At 39.9% G+C, this 26,645-nt stretch overlaps 1 protein-coding gene and 1 pseudogene across 1 annotated transcript in view; one reads left to right on the top strand and one right to left on the bottom strand.

Annotated features, from left to right (window-relative positions):
* The window catches only part of Iqub (IQ motif and ubiquitin domain containing), a 71,594-nt gene that overhangs the window by 18,973 nt on the left and 25,976 nt on the right, over positions 1-26,645 (top strand). The window contains exon 7 of the mRNA XM_059257434.1: positions 13,076-13,286. Within this exon, the coding sequence (XP_059113417.1) occupies positions 13,076-13,286 (211 nt within the window). The remainder of the gene's footprint in view (positions 1-13,075; positions 13,287-26,645) is intronic.
* Positions 9,561-10,562, bottom strand: LOC131906713 (RAD51-associated protein 1-like; annotated as a pseudogene).

Below are 26,645 nucleotides of genomic sequence, written 5' to 3'. Positions count from 1 at the left end.
CTTTTGAATGAATTGGCTGTTTCTTGTAAACTGCTTGTGCAGTAACAGCTATGATATCTTCCCATTACCATGCATCTTCATGTAATATATATATATATATATATATATATATATATATATATATATATATATATATATGTAATCTCATGATTACATCTCAGTCTTATGGGCACATATATCTGTGGGTGATCAGGAAGATGACTTTTCATTTAGCTATATAATTTTGATATATAGAAAATATGCTAGGATATACTTCATAGTCAGATCCATTGTCCCATGAGACTGTAGACACTTAAAGACTGCTTTCTTCCTTTCTCTCCTCAGTCCAACACAAACTGCACACACTTAGCTCATTTTTACCTCAGAGCAAGTTCTAACTAGACTAAAGGCCTTTGTATATCGATCATAACTTTAAAACTTTACAGTTATGCACAAGGTCAAAGTTGCAGATGTCTACCAAAAGTACTAACACAAAACACCCTAAAAAAAGCCTGCCAATTCTTCGCTTGCCAAGTCTGTGATAAAAATCGGTGTCTCGGAGTTTGTGGCACTGGGCACTGAGCCCCCTCCCTCTGGTCCTAAGACCTTGGAACCTTGCATTACTACAGCAATGGTTCTGCTCCTTATCGTCTATTCTAGGAATGTGCTATGACCCTGAGAGTTTTGAAACTTTTCTCAGGATTGCAAGGAGTCACCAGTTAGAAATATTGAGGAGTCAGGCAAGAGAGCAGTGAAGAATGAGAGCTGTAAGAAGCTGTAGATTTAGGAGAAAGAACTGACTTAGAACAATAAAATGAGTGGACTGAAAGAGCACGGTGTGCATAGATTCTTTTGATATTCCTAAGATTGGATTCCCAACTGGCTGTAGATTCTTGCCCAGAACCTGGGAAAGAATTATTCAGGGCTAGACTCCAATAGCTCTTGTTATACAAGGACAAATATTTATGGATTGTTGTTAGGGATTGTGCTGGTTTAGTAACTTAGTGGTTGGAAATTCTCCTCCCAATAACCACGATTTCAGTAGCACTGAGTAGCTGGCTAGGTTTCCAGAACAAGGCATGGTCTCCCCCTTGTTAAGCAGGTCTTAAGTCCAATTAGAAGGCTATTGGTTACCACCAATTTATGTGTGTCATTACTGCACTCTTGGGGTTATCATATCATGTTTGTTATTGATGTGATTCATAGGCATCATATCTGGGTACGGCTGTTGGTTGCTTCCCTCCTTTGGAAGCTTGTGTGGTACCTTCTGGTACCATGAAAGCTAGGCCTTGGGAAGAGGGCATCCAGGTCAGTTCCAGTGCAGGGGTCTTTGGATCTTGTTTCTGCAGTGTATAGTGTCTTCAGCAGCAGGGACTTACTGTCCACCTCTGGGTGGCAACCAAAGGCAACAGCAACTAGAAAAGGTCATATTGAGTTAGGTAACTCAGACCCAGAAAGACAAATGTATGTTCCCTCTCATTGGAGGCTCCTAGCTCCAAGTCTTCAGGTGTGAATACATACGTAGCCTGTAGTAACTACAGAAATGAAGAGAGTAAGATGGGACTGTTGTCAGTACAGTGGGAATGGAAAACAACGGAGTGGAGAATATCAGGGTACAGTTGATCTGATCAGGGAAATAGGAAAGGGGGGACTCTTTAGGAGGGCATGGGAGGGAAACACTGAAGGAGGCTAAAGAGGAATACACAGATACAAGTGGAATGATAGGGGAAGAGAGAAAAGAGGAGGCTCCCTAGGAAAGGGATATCTGATATGTAACCCAAGAGGTTGCAAAATGGTCAGTTATTCTTTGGTGTATGCTCAAAGGAAATTCTGATGTGGCCAGAGGGATTAAAACAGAGAATAAAAGACTATTTTCTTTCTTGCCCTCCAAGGTAATACAGGAGGAGGGAAATGGCTAAAATGACAATATGAATGTCTGAAAAAGCCACAAGGAATCATCTTATTAACCATTTGCCTTTAAAAAACTATAATACATACCTTTGAAAAACTATAATTCATATAGCTTTAATCAATTTTTCTCATCTGGACTGATGGTACTCCCTCTAAGAGCCAAAGACCACTGAACAAAACCCCCAATAACAGACTTGAGAAGCCCCCTTTTGAGTTGTTGGCCAAGGCTGTCCAGGAGATTCTCAAAACATGCAGCCTATTGATGTTGCCCTGGTGTCTTATGTAAGATCGGGAAAGTTTTTATATTATTTAAAAAGGCTTCTTTTGGAGCCTTAATGAGTTTAACATGTTCAAAAACACCCCTTACTAAAATACATCCTATTTATTTACTTAGTTTTAATTTCAAAATGTACTTTCTTTGAATTTTGACTGTTTTATACTGGCATCTTTCCCTTTACTCTAAAGACATTAACCAAATCTAGTAGTCTTCTTCTTGTTGTAGTTCTTCACATTAGTGAAAAGGTTCAGAAACTTCACCTTTAGAATCCAGTGAAGGGTGTGCTTCTGTGCTGGACCCATGTTCCTCACCAGTTCAGGGGTGGCACCTGGGCATGCACACTGGTGGAAATTTCCAGATACCACAAATGCTGTTAGTGTGAGCACTGCTCTGTTAACTGTTTTTACAAGTGATTCTCTCCACAAAAGTACACTGCTCTTGTCTTTCCATGAGGGGCCTTTTATTTTGTTGGCTTTTTCAAAATGGTCAGTTATTCTTTGGTGTATGCTCAAAGGAAATTCTGATGTGGCCAGAGGGATTAAAACAGAGAATAAAAGACTATTTTCTTCCTTACCCTCCAAGGTTAATTATCCCAGGGGACAATTAATTTCACAATGTCCTGTAACTGTGGGGTGTCACCCGTTCTCATGTTCAAGGAGGCCATGGAGACTCCATTGGGTAGACTTTGTCTAGTGCAGGTCTACACAGGTGAAGGTCTACAGAGAGAAAAAAATTTCCTCCATGCTTCTGAATATAATAATGATCTAACACAGTGCTTCTCAACCTTCTTAATGCTGCGACCTTTTAATGCAGTTCCTCATGTTGTGGTGACCCCTCAACCATAAATTACTTTGTTGCTTATCCATAACTGTAATTTTGCTACTGTTATGAATCATAATGAAAATATCCGGTATGTAACCCAAGAGGTTGCAGCCCACAGGTTGAGAACCGCTGGCTCTATCCTGTTTTTCGTTATAAGCATGTGTTGAACTCTCTTGCTACATGTTTAGAAAATACAATTTTGTCATAAATATGTGTTTAATCTTGTAGCCACTCTACAAGCGAGGGACAGTTAGGGTTTTTAACTGCTGTAATGTTTATTGAACTAGTCTTCACCTAAGCACTTTCTATGCCTACTGCTATTGTGTAGAGAATGGTTAGTCACTTAAAGCCAGACAGCAAGGAAATAGCAGAGTCTTTGCTCTTTTTATTATTAATTAATTAATTTGTTTACATCACGACTCCAGCCTCACCTCCCTCCTCTCTTCCCTCTCCCTCCTCCACCTGCCCTCTGCACCCCCAATCCACCTCTCCTTATTTGCTCAGAAAAGGGCAGGTCTCCCATGGGCACCAGCAAAGCATGGCAGATCAAGCTGCCAAAAGACCAAGCACCTCCCCCTGTATTCATGCTGGACAAGGCAATGCAGCATGAGGAATAGGTTGCCAAGGGCCAGCCAAACCACCAGGGCCAGCCCTGCTCCCACTGTCAGGAGTTCCACAAATAGACCAAGCTACACAACTGTATGAAGAGGGCAGTCCCAGGCAGGCTCTCTGGTTGTTGATTCAGACTTTGTGAGTTGGCATGAGTGAGGCTAGCCATTTCTGTGGATTTTCCTCTGATGTCCCTGATCCTCCAGGCTCCTACAATCCCTCCTTCCTCTCCTCAGCAGGACTCCCTGAGCTCAGCCCAGTGTGTGGCTGAGTGGGTCTCTGGATCTGCCTCCATCAGTCATTGGATGAAGGCTCTCTGCTGACAAACTGGGAGAGTCACCAATCACAGGGGATGGCCAGTTCAGGCTATGCATCCACTGCTGCCCGGAGTCTTAGGGGGGGCCATCATTGTAGACTTGTAGGAGTTTCCCTTGTATCAGGCTTCTACCTGACTCCAAAAAGAAAGCCCCACTTTCCAATCACTTTTCTCAGTACTCTCCCGCTCCACCTACCCTGTAATCTGGTCCCTCAAGTTCCCATGCCCACCCTCCCCGAATCCAACCAGATGATCTCCTCTATTTCCTCTTCCTTGGGCAATTCATACATTCTCTCCTTGGGCCCTCCTTGTTACCTAGCCTCTCTGGGTCTGTGGATTGTTCCATGGTGCCGTTTACTTTACAGTTAATATCCACCTGTGAGTGAGTACATACCATGTTCATCTTTCTGGGTCTGGATTACCTCACTCAGGATGATTTTTTTTCTAGTTCCATCCATTTGCCTTCAAATTTCTTGATGTCATTGTTTTAACAGCTGAGCAGTACTCCATTGTATAAATGTACCACATTTTCTTTATCCATTCCTTGGTTGAGGGACATCTAGTTTATTTCCAGGTTCTGGCTATTACAAACCAAGCTGCTATGAACATAGTCGAGCAACTGTCCTTACGGTATGATTGAGAATTCTTTGAGTAATATGCCCAGGAGTGGTATACCTGGGTCTTGAGGTAGATCAATTCTCAATTTCATGTGAAGCTGTCATTTTGCTTTCCAAAATGGCTGTACAAGTTTGCACTCCCACTAGCAATGGAGAAGTGGTCCCCTTGCTCCACATTGTCTCCAGCATGAGCTGTCACTTGTGTTTTTGATCTTATTCTGACAAGTGTAATATGGAATCTCAGGGTCTTTCTGATTTGCATTTCCCTGATGGCTAAGGATGATGAACATTTCTTTAACTGTTTCTCTGCCATTTGACATTCTTCTGTTGAGAATTTTGCTTAGGTCAGTACTCCATTTTTAATTTGGATTATTTGAGTTTTTTTTATGTACAGTTTCTTGAGTTCTTTATATATTTTGGGTTGGTAAAGACATTTTCCTATTCTATAGGCTGCTGTTTTGTCCTATTTATGGTGTGTTTGGCTTTACAGAAGCATTTCAGTTTCATGAGGTCCCATTTATTAGTTTTCAATCTTAGTGTCTATACTATTGGTGAAAGTTGTCTCCTGTGCCAATATATTCAAGGTTATCACCTGATTTCTCTTCTACTCGGTTCAATGTAACTGGATTTATGTCGAGGTCTTTGATCCACTTGGACTTGAGTTTTTTGCAGGGTGATAGATATGGATCTATTTGCATTCTTCTACATGCGTACATCCAATTATGCCAGCACCATTTGTTGAAGATACTTTTTCCCCCCATTGTATAGGTTTTTTTTTTCCCTGTGGAAAATCAAGTGTCCACAGGAGTATGGACTTATGCTTGGATCTTTGATTTGATTTTGTTGATCAATGTATCTGTTTTTATGCCAATATTATGCTATTTTTATTATAGGCTGTTCTGTAGTAGATCTTGAAATCAGGGATGGTGATACCTCTGGCAGTTCTTTTATTGTACAGGATTATTTTAGCTATCCTGGATTTTTGTTTTTCCATATGAAGTTGAGTATTGTTTTTTTAATATCTATAAAGAATTGTGTTGGAATTTTGATAGGGATTGCATTGAATCTATAGATTACTTTGGTAAGATGGCCATTTTTACTGTTAGTCATACCAATCCATGTGTATGGGAGATCTTTCTATCTTCTGATATGTTCCTCAATTTCTTTCTTCAATGACTTGAAGTTTTTGTCTTACAGTCTCTCACTTGCTTGGTTAAAGTTACCCTAAGATATTTTATATTATTGTTGTGGCTATTGTGAAGGGTGTTGTTTCTCTCATTTCTTTCTCAGCCCTTTTATGATTTGTATATAAGAGGGCTACTGCTTTTTTTTTTTTGAGTTAATGTATCCAGCAACTTCAGTAAAGGTGTTTATCAGCTATACGAGTTTCTTGATAGAGTTTTTGGGGTTGCTTTTGCATACTATCAAGTCATTTGCAAAAAGCGATACTTTGCTCTTTTTCAATTCGTATCTCTTTGATCTCCTTTTGTTGTCTTATCGCTCTAGCTACGACTTTGAGTACTATATTGAATAGATATGGAGAGAGTGGAAAGCCTTGTCTTGTTCCTGATGTTAGTGGAATTGATTGTCTCCCTATTTAATTAGATGTTGGCTGTTGGCTTGCTGTATATTGTCTTTATTATATTTAAGTATGTTCTTCAGAACCCTGATCTCTCCAAGACCTTTATCATGTCAAAGGCTTTTTCAGCATCTAATGAGATGATCATGTGGTTTTCTTTTTCTTTCAGTTTGTTTATATGGTGGACTACATCGACAAATTTTCATATGTTGAACCATCCCTGTATCTCTGGGATGAAGCCAACTCGATCATGGTGGATGATCTTTTTCATGTGTTCTTGGAGTGATTTGCCAGTATTTTATTGAGTATTTTTGCATCAATGTTCATGAGGGAGATTGTTCTGTAATTCTCTTTCTTTTTTGCATCTTTGTGTGGTTTGGGTGTCAGGGTAACTGTGGCCTCATAAAATGAATTTGGCAATGTTTCTTCTGTTTCTATTTTGTGGAATAATTTGATGAGTATTTTGGACTAATTTGAGGAATAATTGGAGGTATTAGCTATTCTTTGGAAGTCCAGTAGAATTCTAAGCTGGCCCTGGGCCCATTTTTGGTTGGGAGATTTTTAATGACTGCTTCTGTTTCCTTAGGGATTATAGGTCTATTTTAATTGTTTATCTGATCTTGGTTTAACTTTGTTATGTGGTATCTATCAAGAAATTTGTTCATTCCTTTTAGATTTTCCAGTCTTGTTGAGTACAGGTTTTTGAAGTATGGTATAATAATGATTGTCTGGATTTCCTTAGTGTCTGTTGTTATGTCTCCCTTTTTAGTTTCTGATTTTGTTAATTTGAATATTCTCTCTGTGTCTTTTAGTTAGTTTGGATTAGGGTTTGTCTATCATGTTGATTTTTCTCAAAGAAGCAGTTCTTTGTATTGTTATACTTGCTTCTATTTTATTCATTTTAACCTGCAGTTTGATTATTTTCTGCTGTCTGCTCCTCTTGGGTGTGTTTGCACCTTTTTGTTCTAGAACTTTTCAGTGTTCTGTTAAGTCACTAGTAAAAAGTCTCCAAATTCTTTATGAAGACACTTAGTGCTGTGAAATTTCCTCTTAGCACTGCTTTCATTATATCCCATAAGTTTGGGTATATTGCGCATTCATTTTCATTAAATTCCAGGAAGTCTTTAATTTCTTTATTTCTTCCTTGAACTAGAGTTGTTTGGTTTCCATGAGTTTGTAGACTTTCTGTAGTTTGTATTGTTGTTGAACTCCAACTTTAATCCTTGGTGATCTGATAAGACACAGGGGATTGTTTCACTTTTTTTTTTTTTTTATCTGTTAAGATTTGCTTTGTGATTGAGCATGTGGTCAATTTTGGAGAAGGTTCCATGAGATGCTGAGAAGAAGGTATATTCTTTTGTGTTTGGGTGAAATGTTCTATAGCTGTCTGTTAGGTCCATTTGAGTCATAACATCTGTTAGTTCCCTTATTTCTCTGTTAAGTTTCTATCTGGCAGACCTGACCATTGGTGAGAGTGGGTTGTTGAATTCTCCCACTGTTAGTGTATGGGGTTTGATGTGTGATTTAAGCTTTAGTAATATTTTCTTTACAAACGTGGGTGCCCTTGTATTAGGAGCCTAGATGTTCAGAATTGAGACATCATCTTGGTGGATTTTTCCTTTGATGAATATGAAATGTCCTTCATCTCTTTTAATTTTGGCTTGAAGTCAATTTTGTTAGATACTAAAACAGCTACAGCAGCTCTTGCTTCTTAGGTATGTTTGATTAGAATATCTTTTTCCAACCCTTTACTCTGAGGTAATGTCTGTCTTTGATGTTGAGGTATGTTTCTTATATGCAGTAGAAGGATGGATCCTGTTTTCATTTCCATTCTGTTAGCCTGTGTCTTTTTATTGGCTAGTTGAATTAATTGATATTGAGAGATATTAATGACTGGTGATTGCTAATTCCTGTTATCTTTGTTGTTGTTGTTGTTGTTGTTGTTGTGTGTGTGTGTGTGTGTGTGTGTTTCCCTCTTGTGTGGGATTATCTATTGCCTGTGTTTTTGTGGATGCAGCTAACTTCTTTGAGTTGGAGTTTTCCCTCTAGTATCTTCTGTAGAGCTGAGTTTGTGGATAGGTATTGATTAAATTTGACTTTGTCATGGAATACCTTGTTTTCCACATCTATGGTGATTGAAGGTTTCGCTGGGTATAGTAGTCTGGGCTGGCATCCATGGTATCTTAGAGTCTGCAAGAGGTCTGTCCAGGACCATCTGTCTTTTAGAGTCTCCATTGAGAAGTCAGGTGTAATTTTGATAGGTCTGCCTTTATATGTTACTTGGCCTTTTTCCTTTGCAGATTTTAATAGTCTTTCTTTGTTTGTTATGTTTAGTATTTTGATTGTTATGTAGAGAGGTTTTTTTTTTTTTTTTTTCTGGTCCAGTCTGTCTGGTGTTTTGCAAGTTTCTTGTACCTTTATAGGTATGTCCTTCTTCAGGTTGGGAAAATTTCTTCTCTGATTTTGTTGAATGTATTTTTTGGGCCTTTGAGCTGGGATTCTTCTCCTTTTTCTATTCCTATTTTTCTCAGTTTTCGTCTTTTCATAGTATCCCAGATTTCCTGGATGTTTTACATTAGGAATTTTTTTGATTTAACATTTTCTTTTTTTATGGTAGACATTAATTTTTTTTTATTAAAATGTGATCAGGAACAAGTTGATATTCTCACCATAAAATAATTACTTTTATCAACAATGAATCTAAGATTCCTGAAAAGCTGCATTGGCTAATACAGGGGTGACAAGTTGACAGCCAGTCTTCCAAGCTCTGGCTTAATCTAAAGTGGTGAAGACACTCCTTCCCCTTGCTTATGTTGACCACGGAAGACTCATTTACCAAAATGTAGACAGACAGGTGGATACGTGGTATCAAAGAACACATTTTTAAACATTTTTACTTTCATTAAAGTTTTGACAATGAAAAGTTCGTAAGGTATTATTAAATTCTATCTGCTGTACAGTAACTATCTGTTCTCATGTAGGGAACACATGCTGCAGTAATCATTTTAATATGTACAAAATCATTTTAATATGTACAAAGCAGGATGACCTGGATAAATAGCAAGCTAATAACCTAAAGAAACACAGTAGTGGGAAAGATTTCAGAAACACCTTCTGAAGTGACCCAGGTGGCCCCTTGCCAGACATTCTGAAGAGTTCATTAGGGTGCTGTACACCAGACCGAGTTGGGAGACATATCATGTGACTACAGAAGTGCCAGAGCCCCAAGTGACAGTGACTTATGAACCATAAGAAGACACAACACATTCTTCAGGAGTGGCACGAGGAGAGCTCCCCAAGAACCCTCTGCTGAAGGACAGAAAAGCTTTGATGAGACCAGAATCACAAAACAGGCAGAGATCCTTCATGTGACTCTGAAGGGTTCCTCCACGTGTAAGTTGAACACAACAACCAGCTTGGAGGACCGAGGGTTCCACTGGTCCTTTCCTGCTACTGTACTTGGCTACTTGGGGCATTTGCGTGCAAACGCTTAACTGGTGCTAGTCGTGAGAGGCCCAGGAGGGGGCAATGACTTGGGGACTTGGTGGGTGCTCCTGCCAGTGGGTTGCTGCTGGAGCTTCTGCTTCTGGAGGTGGCTGGTGGGACCCACTTGGTCTCTTGTCTTCAGCTGAAGGGCTGCACATTTTTGTTGGATTCCTAGTGGCCTCAGAAGGAAGACAACTGCCTCGGGTAAGGATGGAGATCCTGACTCGATGGCAGCTGGAGCCTCATCTGACGCCTCATATTTGTGTTTCGATTTCCTTTCTTTTTCCACTGCGGGTTTTCTCTGCCCTGCCTTCTTCTTCGTTTCTTTAACTTTACTTTTTCTCACTGCAAAGTCTTCATCACTTCCTTGACTCCCATCACAGTTAGAATCATTTCCTGAATCCTCACCAGTTGCACTGTCCAGTGTCGTTGGCGCTGCTGCAGTCGCTGCCTTCCTCTGGAGAGCGCCCTCCTGGGCTGAGCCTCGGCTTCAGATGCTGTTTTGTTCTCCCCTTCAACACTCCCGGCCTGGGTCCCCCTCCTCCATGATCTTGTCCAAATCGGAATTATCAATGGTTCCACTGCAGGTGGAGGCAGGAGGAGACTTCTCCGTTATCTCTCTTTTCCTATCGCCGTGTTCATCAGTGCTTTTCTCTTGAGACACCTGCACTTGGTTGGTGACTGTTGGAAGTTCCTTCATAGATAAAGCCAGGGCAACTGGAAAACCTGTCATCTAAAAGCCATCCCCTTTTTAGGGGCTTTCACTGGCAGGATGTCTTCTTTTTGGAGATTCTTCAAGTTAGGTTTTGGTCTGTCCTGCTTTAACTCCTTTGGCACGGTTTTGGGCTTTTTGTTTATAGGCATGGTTGCAGAAATAAAATCACCATCAGAGTCACCACCAGAGTCCTCAAACTGTGAGTAATTGACTGTTTTGTTTTGTTTTTTATTTCTGGTAGGGCGCACCATGGTGCCCTCCCTCAGTTTAGAGCTGGAGAGTTCTGGAGCTGGAGCAGGCGTGGAGGTTTCAGTTCCTGCCCCAAACCAGACATCACGCTCCACGCCCTCGATTGAACATTTTCTTAGACGGATGAATCTATTTCTTCTATCCTATCTTCAATGCCTGAGATTCTCTCTTCCATATCTTGTATTCTGTTGGTGATGCTTGCATCTGTAGTTCCTGTTTGCTTACCCAGGTTTTCCATTTCCAGAATTCCCTGTGTGTGTGTGTGTGTGCGCGCGCGCGCGTGCGTGCGTGCGTGCGTGCGTGCGTGTGTGTGTGTGTGTGTGTGTGTGTGTGTGTGTGTTTAATTGATTCTATTTCCATTTTCAGGCCTTAAATGGTTTTATTTGTTTCTGTCAACTGTTTTTTTTTCTTGACATTAAGAGATTTATTGATTTCCTCCAAATTTTTGATTGTCTTTTCCTCCATTTCTTTAAAGGATTTTTTTCATTTCCTGTTTAAGGACCTCTATCATTTTCATAAAGTTATATTTAAGGCTGTTTTCTTGTGCTTTAGCTGCATTGAAATGTTCAGGTCTTCCTGTCACAAGAGACCTGGGTTCTGGTAGTGACACATTGTCTTTTCTGTTACTGATTGTGTTCTTTTTGTTTGTTTGTTTGTTTTTGTGTTTTTTTGTTTTGTTTTGTTTTTTGAGACAAGGTTTCTCTGTGTAGCTTTGCGCCTTTCCTGGATCTCACTCTGTAAACCAGGCTGGCCTTGAACTCACAAAGAACTGCCTGCCTCTTGCCTCCTGAGTGCTGGGATTAAAGGCATGCGCCACCACTGCCCGGCCTGATTGTGTTCTTAAACTGGTGTTTAGGCATCTGGATTTGGGGTGATTATCAGTCTAGGTGCTGATTCCTGTGTTTGTCTTTGTTGGATGGGTGTTTTGTTCCTTGGTTTCTGTTTCCTCTCTGGTCTTCTGGACTAAGTGGCCAAATGTTATGGTGACTGATGAGTCTTCAGGTCCAGTAGGATGTCTCTGCTGGGGTTTGGGGGGCCTTGGGTTCCTTGATCTGGTTTGGCCTCTCGTAAAGCCAAAGTTTTCTTGGGTCTCTAGATCCAGCCTGGCCTCCAGTAAAGCCTGAGTCTTCTTCTGTGGTACCTAGGGCCAGCCTGGCCCCCAGTAGAGTTTCTAGGGCTGTTCTTTTGAATGGTGTGGACTGCATGTGGGCCTATGGCATCTGTTCTTCTATTAGGTGTGGACTGTGTCTGGGCGTATGGAATCTGCTGGAGTTTTAGGGAAGGGCCGCTTGTCAACCGGTGAGGGCAGTTGTGTCTGGTGTGGTCTGCGCCTCAGTGACAGAAGTCCACCGAGGTTGGAGGCAGCAGCAGCCGCAGAACCAGCGATGAGCTGGGATGGCATTGGCCTGAGGAAGGGTCGCAGCGAACAGAATCCAGGGAGGGGGACAGTTCTGCTGCTAGGCAGGTCACACAGCCATTCTGGTTTGTGTGGCCTGGGTCTGCTTGTGGGAAGTCTTCTAGGGTAGTGGGGAGGGCCCAGCCTGGGGCTGGGGATGATCTGGGAATGCCTAGGCTTGGGAAATGGTCACAGGAGGCAGAATCCAGGTGGGAGTGTAGATCCACTGGTAGGTGGGTCATTCACCCATCTGACAGGTGTGTTCCGTGCATCAGTGGTAGAAGTCCCCTGGGATTGGAGGTGGGGGCCAAGCAGCAGAAGGGCCAGGGACAAGCTGGGATGCCATTGGCCTGAGGAAGGCTTGGGGTGGACATACTGGGGAGGAGGTAAGCACATACAAATGGCCTCTTATAGGAATGTATTCCTAGATTTCAAAGCCAAAGTGGCACATATATAAATAATTGTAGATGTAAGGGTCTTATTAAATAAGAAACACAGAGACAAATGCAGAGTTAAAAGCCCAAGAGGTCAGAGGAGTAGCTAAGAGCTGAGACTTAAAACGGCCTTCTTACCCTTCGCTGCCACTGCCATCCTTCCCCTGAGAAAGAGACCTACTTCCTGTGTGTCTGTCATTTTATTGACTTTCTGTTCTGCCTTCTCATTGGTTGTAAACCCAACCACATGACCTCCTCGTCACTGCCTGTATATACAGATGTCCAGGTCTCTATGGTTGGTATTGAGATTAAAGGTGTGTGTCTCCATGCTGGTGGTGTCCTTGAATACACAGAGATCTGCCTGTCATGTGATCGGGATTAAGGGCGTGTGCTACCACTGCCAGACTTCTGCTATGGCTTGTTATTAGCTCTGACCCCCAGGTAACTTTATTTATTAACATACAAATGAAATCACATTTCAGCACAAATAAAATAGCACCATAAATAATGGCACATTATTTATAGTTTTTACATTGTTGTGCATAGTAATGTCTCAGAAAGAATTAAAACCAGACAGCTAGTATTGTTTTGTTGTAGAATTTGAGTAGGAACAATCATTGTTGCCTCTCTGCATGTTCTGATGAACCAGTCCGTGACACTTGGTTTCCTGTTGATTCGAACCCAGGTGATAGTGATACAGACTCGCTACAGGCAATGGCATGCTAAGCGGTATGTAGACAGTTTAAGAGAACAGAAGAGAAAGAGGCTGGACTGGGAAGAAGAGCAAGAGCTCAAGAAGATCAGGGAAAAGGAAGAGTGGCTGCAGATGGACTACTACCGGAGGCACAACCCTAAGACAAGCGAGGACTTTGAGCTCCTTTACAATGCTCTAGAACGTAAGTGCTGTAAGAGCTTTGCAGGACAGACAGGCTTGATGAGGAGAAAAGAGAGACACCGTTGATGTAGGGACTGTCTTAGGAATCTAGGTTAGGAAACACACACACACACACACACACACACACACACACACACACACACACACACACGTTAGTATATTGTTGCGCCAGTACTTCAGCCACATAACTGAAAATGCTCCCTCATCGGATTGTGGGATGCTTTGAGCAGCTTGTGAATTCAGAGCGGAGCTGTTAAATTCTTAAATCCCACATCTTGTCTGATTATGCTCTTTAGCAATTCCCCTTTAGCCCCCAAGAACAACACCAGCAACAACTTTACCTTATATCCTGTATAGGATGTGTGTTACTTATAGATAAAGGCAAAGATTCCATTACTTCCAGTGTTAGGGTCAGTGTCGCCTACTCAAAGGCTTCTGTGACAGACAGCATGATGGAAATAAAGAAGGGGCTTCAAGGAGGGGACTGTTGTATCTACTGCCCTGAGAAAAGAGTTCATGGCCTTTTCAAGTAATGATGTACATCAAAAATCGCAAACAAGGAAGACAAACCCAACAGACAAGTCCGACTACTCTAAGCCCTCCTTAGAATATGGGTACTCAAACCAATGTTCTTCAGCTATTGATATTCATGGAAACTCAGATTAGTGAAAATCAGCTGTATCACACTGCTATTGTCATATGATGGTCCTCACTGCACCCCATACTTTTCACTGTCATCGGCACCTTGTGTTTAGCATTTATTTTTACCAGTGGAGTGCAAACTCCATGAAGGAATGATTTATTTATAATTGGACAATGCCTATTTTTCCGTGCTTAGCTTATACGCCTAACAATAACCACTGAAATGAATTAATGAAGGAGGGAAGGAAGAAAATCAGAAACAGATGACTATAATAGTCCGAAGACAGGAGTCTTTTCTTATACTGCATATCTGAGAGTGCAGAGATTGGGTTCTTGTGAGGATACAAATTTTTTAAAATTTAATATAACCCCAATTTCATTGTAGTTGAACAGCGTTCTTTAAGCCAAGAGAATGAGACTTTGACTTCTCCAGTTGTTTATAACATTAAGCATTGTTATCTGTTTTTGTGGTTACTCCATGTGGTATAAAGATCAATTTTACCGGGCAGTGGTGACGCACGCCTGTAATCCCAGCACTTGGGAGGCAGAGGCAGAGGCAGGCGGATCTCTGTGAGTTCCAGGCCAGCCTGGTCTACAGAGCTAGTCCAGGACAGGCTCCAAAGCTACAGAGAAACCCTGTCTCGAAAAACCAAAACAAACAAACAAACAAACAAAAGATCAGTTTTTAAATTGATGGTTCAATAGAGAGCATTGTTAGCCATGTTTCCTGAAAAAATCCTATAATCGTAAAACTAACATTCTGTTATAGCAGGAAACTATGAGAATAATATTTTAAGTCATGTATGAAGTAGCCAATGATGTCCCTGTTAATTTCATCATGATGATGGGCAATTATGAAAAGCATCAGAAAACAACAAATTCTGATTTCTCTACTTGACAGTATTAGGTAGTACCAATTGCTCTCTTCTTGTAAACCCCAGTTTCCTCAACTCTGAAAAAGATTCCACAGTTCCAGTTACATCTTATTCAGAAAGCTCAATCAAGTGAAAAACACAAAATATAACATTTATGGAAATACATGTGTGAGTTGTCCTGTCTGCAGTGACTAATCTTAACAGTATTTCTGTGTCAAAGTAGAACATGTGCTTTATAAAATGAAAACAAATAGACATTTCTTACACAGGAAAATTTATTTCAGTTTTCTCCATCTTAAAATTATGAATTAAAAGATTTAGAATAACTTAAAAATCCTTTATTTTTTGGGGGAGGTACTCATCTGTTTACAGATCAGTGTTTTATGCCACTCTTGTATTTAATTCTATTTTTTTCATTCCTTCTTCCCAAGTGAGCCTTGTAGTTACTGCCCTCTTGTGGCTCAGAATGACAATTGTGTGGCTTGAAGTACAATTCATAATCCAAAAATTGTTTTTTTTAAGACGTTCTTTCCATAGTAATAAAAACAGAATGCTACTTATTTAAGAAGATAAACATTATTATCCAAGATACATCAGGCAAGACTGTCTCCAGCTGATACTTGATGTTGTGTCGCTCTTTTTATTGCAGTATGATAGGGCAGATTTTCACTAACCAGAATTTCCCTGAACGCCATTAGGGGAAGAATGTTGGTTTGAGTACCCGTATTCTAAGGAGTAATTGGGCTTGTCTTTCTTGTTTTCAATTTTTATGTAAGTAGAATTATTCGGAATGAATTTTTTACGTCTGTCTTTTAAACTTGAATATTATACTGTGAGTTCTGTCTGTGTTATCACACATATTTCAGCTTGTTTGGTCTCATTTCTATACACTAAGCCACAGCAGAAAAGGATTACAGTTATTTTATCCATTTTAACTGTGGATTTGTACCCAGGCTGTCCCTTTGAGGGAGAACGGAAGTGTGCATTTCTCTAGGGTGTTAGACTTGGGGGTGCAGATTCTAGTTGGACGAGTGTGCGTTTTTCAGCTTTAGTGGCCTGACAGCCAGCCTTTCAGAGAGAAAACCAGTTTGTACCTCTTGAGGAAAGTATAAGTTTTAATTACTTCATCATCCTATCTAATCTCAGGCACTCCTGTCTTCATTTTGCTCTTTCTGGAGATGTACAGTCCCATCACCCCAATTCATTTGACTGAGAAACCCAAGAGGTTAGATATCAGGATATCAGAGTCAGTTAAGACATTTTTGTCCCCCTCATAAAGGCTCTATAAGAAGAAGTAAATCGAGAACTTGCTTTGGCCCATGGGCCACTCAGTAAGATCAAAGAAATTAAAAAAAGAAGGAAAGTTATGAAGCAGCTAGTAAAAGTGTTTTGTTGTTGTTGTTTTTTTTTTTTCTTTTTTCCAAGACAGGGTTTCTCTGTGTAGCTTTGCGCCTTTCCTGGATCTCACTCTGTAGATCAGGCTGGCCTCGAACTCACAAAGATCCACCTGCCTCTGCCTCCCAAGTGCTGGGATTAAAGGCGTGTGCCACCACCGCCCGGCTGTTGTTGTTTTTTAAAGTGAGCCATTACTTTGGAGTAGTTTCCAAGAGGATTGTAAGAGGTATTTCAAGGAGTTCTCTTGTGGTCTTTGAAATAAGTTCCTTTAGTTTGAAGTACACAGAGGACTGGTAGTCACCCTTGTCCTGGTAGGTCAGTGTCTGACTACAACCCAGGGTGCTGGAGATCTGGAAGACAACATTGAGGTATATACTACTCCCAGGATATTTTGAGCAGAAACACACAGTTGTCTATCAAACCGAGTCTACACCGGAGAGAATGAATAAACAAGGCCAGGCCCTCCGTTGTCTTGTTCAGCCAGTCAACTGAGAGAAATGATGGCATTTTGTCAGTAAGAGGCTCAAAGTGAACAGCTGGAACCCTTATAAGCAGCTACCCAGAGTTTAGACAACTCTCTCAGGGCCAGGAAATTTGGAGAATGGGAGGTCAGCTCAAGTACCCCGGCATAGTAAGCATGAATCACCTGTCAGGCCAGAGAAGAGGAGCTCTACTCTCTGATAGTAAGAACTTACCTTCTCACTCTTGTGTTTTCTGTAGTGAGTGTCTTTACCTTTGATAAAGTTCAATTTATCAATTTGTTTTTATATAGGCCATATACTTAGTGTTCCATCTAAAAATTCTTTAAACATAGGCTCACATAGATTTTTTTCCTGTATTTTCTTTTGGAATTTTGTGGCTTTATATTTTACATTTAGATATATCATTCAATTTGAAGAAAATTTTATGAGGTATGAAATGTAAGTTGAAGTTAATTTTTAAATGCTTTTGTTTTGAGCATCCAATTGTTGTGTCTCTGTTTGTTGAAGACATAGCCTCATCTCCACTGAATTGTCCTCATATCTTTATCAATTCCTTATTCTTTATAGGCTCCTATAACAAGGTACTGTAGGTTGTGTAGCTTATAAACAATGCACATTCAAGGGTGCAATGCTTGCTTAGGCCTGTTTCATAAGGGCTTAATCTAATTAATGAGAATTTCACTGCCAGGACCTACTCATTTCCAGGAAACACAAGCTAAGATCATTGCCTTGAGGATAAAAGGTCACATGTGAATTTGGGGGCACACACACATTCAGGCCACAGCAATAATCAGTCACGTGACTGTACATGTATAGATCAATTTCTTGGCTGATTACTCTTCTCTCTCTCTGTCTCTTCCACTAGCACTGCAATGTGTTGGCTCTGTGTCTTTATAGTTGGTCTTGAAACTGAGTAATACAAGTCTTCCCATTGTTCTTCTGTCTGTTCTGGCTCCTGTCTTTACATTCAGGTTTTACAATTAACATTATTCTGTTCGAAAAACTTTTGCTAGAGGCTAGAGAGATGGCTCAGTGGTTAAGAGCATTGGCCTTTCTTGCAGAGGACCTGGGTTTGATTCCCAGCACCCATGTGGCAGTTTACAACTGCCTAAATACTATGCCTTCTTCAGCTCTCCAGGGCTCCAGGCACACAGGTGCTGCAGACATAGAAGTAGGCAAAAACACCCATACACAAAATCTTTGGACCAAGTGGTGGTGGCACATGCCTTTAATTCCAGCACCGAGGAGCAGAGGCAGGCACGTTTCTGTGAGTTCAAGGCCAGTCTGGTTTACAGAGTGAGTTTCAGGACAGCCAGGGATACACAGTGAAACCCTGTCTTGAGACAACAGTATCAACAACAAAAACCTTTGCTGGGAGTATAAATGGAATTGTGTTTAATCTCTAGATAAATTGTGATAACTGACATCTTAACAATATTGAACCTACGGATATTATATATCTTTCAGTATCTTAACAATATTTAGCCTATGAACATATGTATATCTTTTCCATTTGTTTCAATCTTTTTGATTCTTTTATCAGTGTTTTGTCTTTTGACATGTAAATCCCTTCACATGTTTTATTAATTTTTCCCCTCTACCTAATTGTTTTGGTATTATTTAAACAGGAGTAAGGATGCAGTTTGGTGGTAGAGTGCTTGCCTGGGTTAAGTTTCCAGCACTGGAAAAGGAAATTTTAAAGAAAAACCCCAGGTGCTTGTTTCTAGTATATAGGAACACAATTGACCTATATACATCAATTTTCTATCCTCAGACCTCACTGAGCTCACTTGTTAACTTTGGATTCTTTCTTAGATTTTATATAGACAATTAGGGCCTGTGCTAACTGTGAAATAAAGGCAGTTATTTCCCTTAGGAAGTATGACTTCAAAGTTTTCCTGCTGAACTAGCTAGGACTTTTGATATGAACAAGAATGACAAGAGAACATTTTATTTTCTAATCCTATAAAGTTGATTTACCTGATGTATGTGTGGAAATAAATTTGTTTTAACCTATTATTATTACTATTTTTTTACTGAATAGCTTTTTCTCCACTGAATTGCTTTTTCATCTTTATCAGAAATCAGTTAACTGTCTACTCGTGGCTCTGTCTATAACTACTAGAACCTTTATACTGTTCCATTGAATTATTTGTTAAACTTTTTACCAATATCACACATTCTTGATTACTGTTAGTTGCATGAATCTTGAAATGAGGGGCTATTAGTCCTCTGAGTGTTTTTGTTTGGTTCAGTTTTTTTTTCAAAGTAGGTTTGACTATTTTAATTCATTAGCTTTTTTTAAATCATTTGCTTTTCTAAGTAATGTTTAAAACAAGTTTGTAAATTTTTTATGAAAGAGTCTGCTATGAGTTTGACTTTAGTGATGACTCACTTCTTATCTGCATCGAATGGACCAGTGTGATGTTAGAGAGAAGACATCCAGTTTTTTACAGTGAGTGTTATTTAATCATAGCTTAGGTGTTTAGTAATGTCCTTTATTTGACTGAAGACACTCCTTATTATGCATAAACATCTGAGAAGTTTTTCTCTCAGGGGGAGAGATGAATGTTGCATTTTGTCACCTGCCTTTTCAATATTCAAAGAATTAGATAGCTTTTTTTTGTAGTCCATGATACAGAGATTTATATCAATTATTTTTCATTTGTTAAGCCAATCCAGCATTCTTTGATAAACTCCATTTATTTATGATGTATTACCTCAGTGGTTCTCAGCTTTCCTAATGCTGCAGCCCTTTAATATAGTTCCTCATGTTATGGTGACCCCCAACCATAAATTTTTTTTGTTGTAATTTTGATACTGTTTGAATTGTAAATATCTGATATACAGTATATCTGATATGCAACCCCTGTGAAAGGATCATTCAACCCCTCAAAGGGGTCATGACTCACAGGTTGAGAATCATTGTATTACCTTTTTTATATTGCCAAAATTTGGTTAGGACTTCTGTATAGATTCCTAAGGGATCTTGGTCTGTAGATTTTTATTTTTTTCCTTGTTATCCTACTGTTTAGTTTTGATGTCTAGATAATGCTGTACTCTTTTTTTCTTCATTTTTTTTCAGTTTTGTATAGAATTAGTATTTTGTTCTTAAAATGTTTCTAATTTACCAGTAAGGTCACCAAGGCCTTGAGTTTTCTTTGTGGGAAAGCTCGAGATTCTAAATGTAATGTCTTTGATAGATATATCTATTTATAGTATAAATTTTCTTGTACTTATCTTTGTTAGTTTGCATCATTTATATGACTTGTTTATTCCATGTATAATCGTGAACATGCTAACATAAAGATATTAACGCTATTCTATATTATCCTTTTGTTATCTGTAGGATCTGTAATAATATCCCCCCAAACTCCTAATACTGGTAATTCTGTCTTTATTCTTTTTTCCCCCGATCAATTGGTCTATGGATTCACAATCTCATTACTCTTTTATTGATTTCTCTATTTTTTTAAAATATTTTTTTATTTAGAGATTTCTATTCATTCCACATATCAACCACAGATTCCTCTGTCCTCCTTCCCCCCACCCCCTAGCCTTCCCCCCCCAACACCCCCCCCTCACCTCCTCCAAGGCAAGGTCTCTCATGGGGAGTCAGCAGAGCCTGGCGTATTCAGCTGAGGCAGGTCCAAGCCCCTCCTCCCTGCACCAAGGCTGTGCAAAGTGTCCCACCATAGGCACTAAGCTCCAAAAAGCCGCTCATGCACCAGAGGACAGGTCCCAGATGAGTTCTTTTGTTTTTATTATTGTCTGTTGCTTCTTTTATTATCATTTCCTCTGTTCTGCTTACTGTTAGTGCAGTTTACTGCTCTTTTTCTCATCATATGGTAAAAGCAAAGATCATTGTTCTGAGATCTGGATTCAGGTACTGCTGCATTAGCTGTTCCCCAACTTTATGTTAAGTTGAGTTTTATTTTCTTTCTTTTCAAAATACTTTCTGATTACCTTTATAATTTGTCTTTGACAGATTATTTTGAAGTATGTTGTTTAAAGATTTTTTCATAGATCTTTGTTACTGATTTCTAATTTTGTTATGGAATATACTTCTACATGACTTGAGTCCTTCTAAATTTCTCACGACTTGTTTTAGTAATAAAACAGGTCATTTTGGAAAATGTTCTGTTGTATCTGAGAAATGTTTGTGTTCTGTTGTAGTTGGAAGTGATAGCTGGCAAATATCAGTTATGTCAACTTGGTTGAGAGTATTATGCAAATATGTGTATTTACTAATTTTCCACTTATGTGTTTATTAGGTGTTAAGAGAGAGGCACTGGGATTCCAAGCTATCATTATGGTTTCTTCAGTTTTTCTTTGCAATTCAATTAGGTACTGCTTGATTCAGTTGGAACCTCTCTTGTTAGGTGAAGAAATATTTAGAATTATGTCCTAATACATACACGAATAATGGAATGAAACCTTTGTCATTATGAGTTTCCTTATTTCTTGTATCATTCTTGACTATGATAAACTTGGACCACCACCAATCTATTCTTTTCCCTTCCTCCTTGTCTCCCTGCTGTCTCCGTCCCTCTCTGCTTCTCTTCCTCCCTCCCTCCTCATCCCTCACTCTCTCTTCTTCCTGCTTTCTTCTATTCAGATAAAGTCTCACTTGGTAACCTAAGCTAGCCTAGAACCTGCAATCCTCCTGCCCCTGTTGAGATTTCAAGTGTACATCTCAATACCCAGCCCCAGCTTTCTTTAGATCACTGTTAGTGTGACACACCTCTCACTATTCTGTGACTTTTTGTTCTTTCTGTTTTCATATTCAGGATATATATGTATATGTATATATTCTGAGACAGGGTTCCTCTGTGTATTTTGGTGCCTGTCCTGGATCTCGGTCTGTAGATCAAGCTGGCCTCACAGAGACCTGCCTGCCTCTGCCTCCCGAATGCTGGGATTAAAGGCGTGCACCACCACTGCCTGGCGAATATATAATTTATGTTATCCTTAAAACCTAATCAGATGACCTGTGCCTTTTCATTGGAATGTTTAGATAATAATTTACATTTAATGTGCTTATTGAGACAATCAAGTATAAATACTTTTTTAGAAAACTATTTGCTCTGTATTTTTCTGTTTTAAAAGGTCCATTTAATTTAGGTGTTCACCTGTTTACTGTTGTGTGTTTAAATCTGCCAACCTTTTCCTGCTACTTTTATCCCTTTCTCTTTCTAGCTTCTCATTTTGACAGTCTTGTTTGGTGTGTGTTGTCCCTTTTCAGGTCATTCGGCCTTCCAGTTTATGATGAGAATTTTATAGTGTGGATGCATGTAAACTGCCATGGCAGACAAACTACTGTAGCTCCCGAGATTTCTTGCTTAGAGATAACAAGTTCAAATAAGATGTTTCAGAGTGAATATGGAATATAGACAGCAGCCCTAATTTGTCTAAGAATATAACTTTAGGGGACAAATTAACTTTATTATCTCCAATTAACCATTTTTTTGATATATTTTGCCTCAAAATTATTTGTAGTTACTGGCTTCTTCATTGATTAAAATTGCGTTCCCCCAAAATTCTTACATTGACATTTGAATTCTTTGTACCTCAAGTGTGGCCATATTTGGTAATATATTTTTTAAAGAGGTAATAAAAAAAAATCAGTAGGCATGTGAGCATGCCTTAACATAGTAAGGACTGGTGTCCCTATAAACACATTTGATTGTACATAGGTGGAGTATTGGGCAGAGCACTAGGGGGAAATGACCATGAGAAGAGAGGCACAGGAACAAACAACCCAACAGTGTTTTACTCTTGGACTTGGGGCCTCCAGAACTGTCAGGAAATGAGATTTTGTTGCTGAATGCAGCAAGCTCTGCATGTGCTTCATCACAGCAACCCCAGAAAACTAGCACATCTCAGTGCTCCTGATTGTTTTCATTGTCATCTCCAGGGACACATGTCACACAAAAGGGGAAGACTCCCTCCTGGTTTCCATACATCATACCTCCTTGAATAGTTCAGATGTCTCCGCCCTGTGACTTTCTACTCCTCTTTGGTAGTTGGGACAATATACTGATGTATTTTATCCCTTAATACAGATTTGCTATCTTCATCTAATGGAGAGGTTTTTTTAAAATTAAAATTAAGATTCATTGGTTTTTGTTTTTAATTAGCTCTATAAGTTACTTTCTTTTCAAATGTCATAGCAAGTAGCTAACAAAAATGTGAAACTTGAGTCTACATGTGTGTTTGAATATTCATGTGTATTTCCAGATTTCAACAAGTCTTAATTGTTGATATAGGAGAATAATACACCCCTCTTTGGAATTTCCAGACTAGTTTGGATAATAACCTCATAGCCTAAACTTACTTTAGGCTCTGGATGTTTCTGATATAAAGCTGGGAAATAAAATAAGCCCACTAATACCAATCAGCTTTTATTTGCTTTTTGGGAGCAACTTTGTAATCCTGTGAGATAAATCTTCTCAGTTATTATTTCTACAAGCAAACAATTTCCCTTTATTCATCAACTGCCTTTTGGTATATGGGGTTTGTCATATTTCTTATTCTGGTTGGTAAAGCTACTTTTAAATAACACACTCATCAATCATAGATTTCCTGGATTTCCATAATATAATATAAAAATTTTACAATTTTTGCTGAAGATAATTTAGCTTTTGTGTTTCAGAATCCTCTTGCTGGATAGATCAAACTGGACAGTGTTTGAATAATGTATTCCTGATAAAGGACAGAGTGGGTTCTAACAAAGAACAGGACTAGCAATCCTTGACCTGATCTGGATGGTTTCAACTTAAAATATGAGAGGACAAAGAAATAGCCTGATAAAATTGCAAAACACAATATTATAAAAGGTAGTGGCTATAAATGGAAGGTCCAAACCCACACTCAGGCTTTAGATATTCATTTTATAATTCCTAGTGACTATTAAAGTAAATCTGAAGTTTTAATAGAAAGCAAACACTTTCTAACTATATAAGTTCATATAAATGAAATACATTTTGAAATATTCCTGCAGCCTGGTAAGAAAGTAACCATGCCCATAGCACCACAGTAGGGGAGTACATTTGCTTGAATCATGTCTATAGAACAAGACAGAGATGCATCTATTCAAACAAACTCTTAAAACCCAGTGGTGGAAAGTGGTGGGCATTGAATGATGGCAAATGGAAAGAGAAGCAGAAACTGTTTTTTTTTTTTTTTTGACTTTTTTCCTTATCACTTATCTAATTAGAGAAAGGCTAGGAAATGTGTTAATCCCTTGAAGAAGAAAGTTAGGCTGTCTCACTTTGTACATCCTGGCATCTCACAGAGCCCCTTTTTCATTATAACATTGGTGAGTGTTTTGAATGAATAAAGAAGTGACAGGACATTGGCAGGTGCAATAACCATACAAGAGAGAAGGCTTTTTAAAGTCCAGAGTAAAGATAAGTTTGATTGTGTGAGCAGAATACATTCTGGGAGCTTCCTTAAACTACCATCCTGACACTGTACTTAAATGCTATTTGTATGTAGAGGGAAAGACTTAAATGACCACTGGATAATTGCCTTTGTAATGTGTAGCTAGAGTTTTCCTGCCTGGCCCACAGTCAGGACAAATCTCTCTCACCCACCAGTCCCACAGCCACTCAGACCCAACCAAATAAACACAGAGACTTCTATTGCTTACAAACTGTATGTCCATGGCAGGCTTCTTGCTAACTGTTCTTATATCTTAAATTAATCCATTTCTATAAATCTATACCTTGCCACGTGGCTCGTGGCTTACCGGGATCTTCACATGCGGCTTGTCATGGTGGCGGCTGGCAGTGTCTCTCTCACCCAGCTTCCTGTTCTCTCAATTCTCCTTTCTGTTAGTCCCGCCTATACTTCCTGCCTGGCCACTGGCCAATCAGTGATTTATTTATTGACCAATCAGCAACACATTTGACATACAGACCATCCCACAGCACTTCCCCTTTTCTTTTCTTAAAAAGGTTTTAACCTTTACACATCTCCAAAGTCAGCTTGGTATATTTGGGAATTTGGGCGTAGCTTCTCTTACTACTTCCTGTTGGAGGGGGGCGCTGTATTTTATGGAAACACAAAGACTATCTTAGGATTATGGAGTAGTCCATGAGGATGTATCGTCTGAGCCAGTTGCCTTGAAACCATTCTGGATGTTGGATCATCTGGGCCATGGTGTCATCGGAGACCTTTCAGGGGGTCTTGGCTGGTCAAACCTGATGTATCTTAATCTGGAACAAATCCATAGCCTCTGGCTTTCTGTGGAAATAAAAGCAGAGTCTCCTTTCCAAAGCAACATATCCTTACATCCAAATTTTGAAATCAAGGTACCTTTAAAATATACATTTTGGCATAACTCAACAGCTTTTGTAATCAAATGTTTTTCTTCAGTTACGAATATCAAAGAGAACATAATCCAGATTTTCTGTGTGGTAGCCATCTTTACGTGGCTTATTTTTTTATATTAGCTTTAGCCTATTGCTTTAAACTGCAGCCTTCTAAGCCTGAAACGGTGCTGGCGCTATGGCTGCTGGCTCCGCCCACTTCAGCTTCCCAACATGGCGGTGGTACATTTTCCGCCAGCTCTGGGAGCCATCAACTCTCAGAAATAGTGGGTCTATGCTTCTATCAAAGCAGCGTGTAGCCCAGAAACCTTTTTTTTTTTTTTGTACTAGCAAAGGCTAAATCCACCACACAGCTTAATGTGCCACTTACAGAGGCCTCATTCCCGCCATACTGCAGGTCGAGCGCACATGCCAGGAACCCGCCAGTAGCTCAAACACGCAGGCTGCCGCTAGCTTAAAAGAGACAACTAGGAGCTGTTTTTAGCTCCATTTTAGAATCTTTTCACTCAGGTTTTAGGTGGAAACTCTTGCCAACACATTGGGTGCCATTTGTAGCTAGAGTTTTCCTGCCTGGCCCACAGTCAGGACAAATCTCTCTCACCCACCAGTCCCACAGCCACTCAGACCCAACCAAATAAACACAGAGACTTATATTGCTTACAAACTGTATGTCCATGGCAGGCTTCTTGCTAACTGTTCTTATATCTTAAATTAATCCATTTCTATAAATCTATACCTTGCCACGTGGCTCGTGGCTTACCGGGATCTTCACATGCGGCTTGTCATGGTGGCAGCTGGCAGTGTCTCTCTCACCCAGCTTCTTGTTCTCTCAATTCTCCTTTCTGTTAGTCCCGCCTATACTTCCTGCCTGGCCACTGGCCAATCAGTGATTTATTTATTGACCAATCAGCAACACATTTGACATATAGACCATCCCACAGCAGTAATGGGGCAACTGGTAAGTCCCATGTTCAAAATAAAGGATAGCGTAGTTTCTGCTTTTGATGGAAGAGTGTATTCCACACAGCTGGACTGCCTGAGCTTGGGTCCCAACACCACCACTCCCTAGCAGTGTGTCCTTGGGCGGGTTCCCAGCACTCTTTCCCTCAGTTCCCTTTTCACAAGAGATGACAGCTTCTGCTTCATTGGCTTGCCGGGAGATTCAGCAGGCTCCTATGTGCCGGGTACTTATAAATAAACCCATTTGTACTTTGACCTGCTTTCTGCAATGTAACGTAGACTTACTGTAGCTGTGTTCGCATGTGGATGGATGGATGGAACATGATCACATGATATCTGGTGTCACCATCCATCACAGTCAGGTCATTAACTGATCTTTCACATCAGGCACTGAGTTTTGAGTTCTTCCATCACATTTCTTATAGGAATGATACAGAGTCTGTTTTCATTTTGCTCATCTTGGCTAACTTGCCATTTCAATTTTGGGTGTCACTCTGTTTCAAACATGCCTCTTGAGAATATCATGCCCTTGTAATCATACAAAATCCCTCTATTTTGGGTGTTGGAAAGATGGCTCAGTGGTGAGGGGTGTTGCCGCTTTCCCAGAGGACTCATGTTTGGCTCTCAGCACTTACTGGTTGGCCCACAACCATCTGTCACTCCAGCTGTA

The sequence above is a fragment of the Peromyscus eremicus genome, chromosome 3 (assembly GCF_949786415.1).
Source record: "Peromyscus eremicus chromosome 3, PerEre_H2_v1, whole genome shotgun sequence".
NCBI classification, from domain to species: domain Eukaryota; kingdom Metazoa; phylum Chordata; class Mammalia; order Rodentia; family Cricetidae; genus Peromyscus; species Peromyscus eremicus.
Note: the sequence above shows the minus strand (reverse complement) of the source record. Positions and strands in the feature narration are given on the sequence as shown.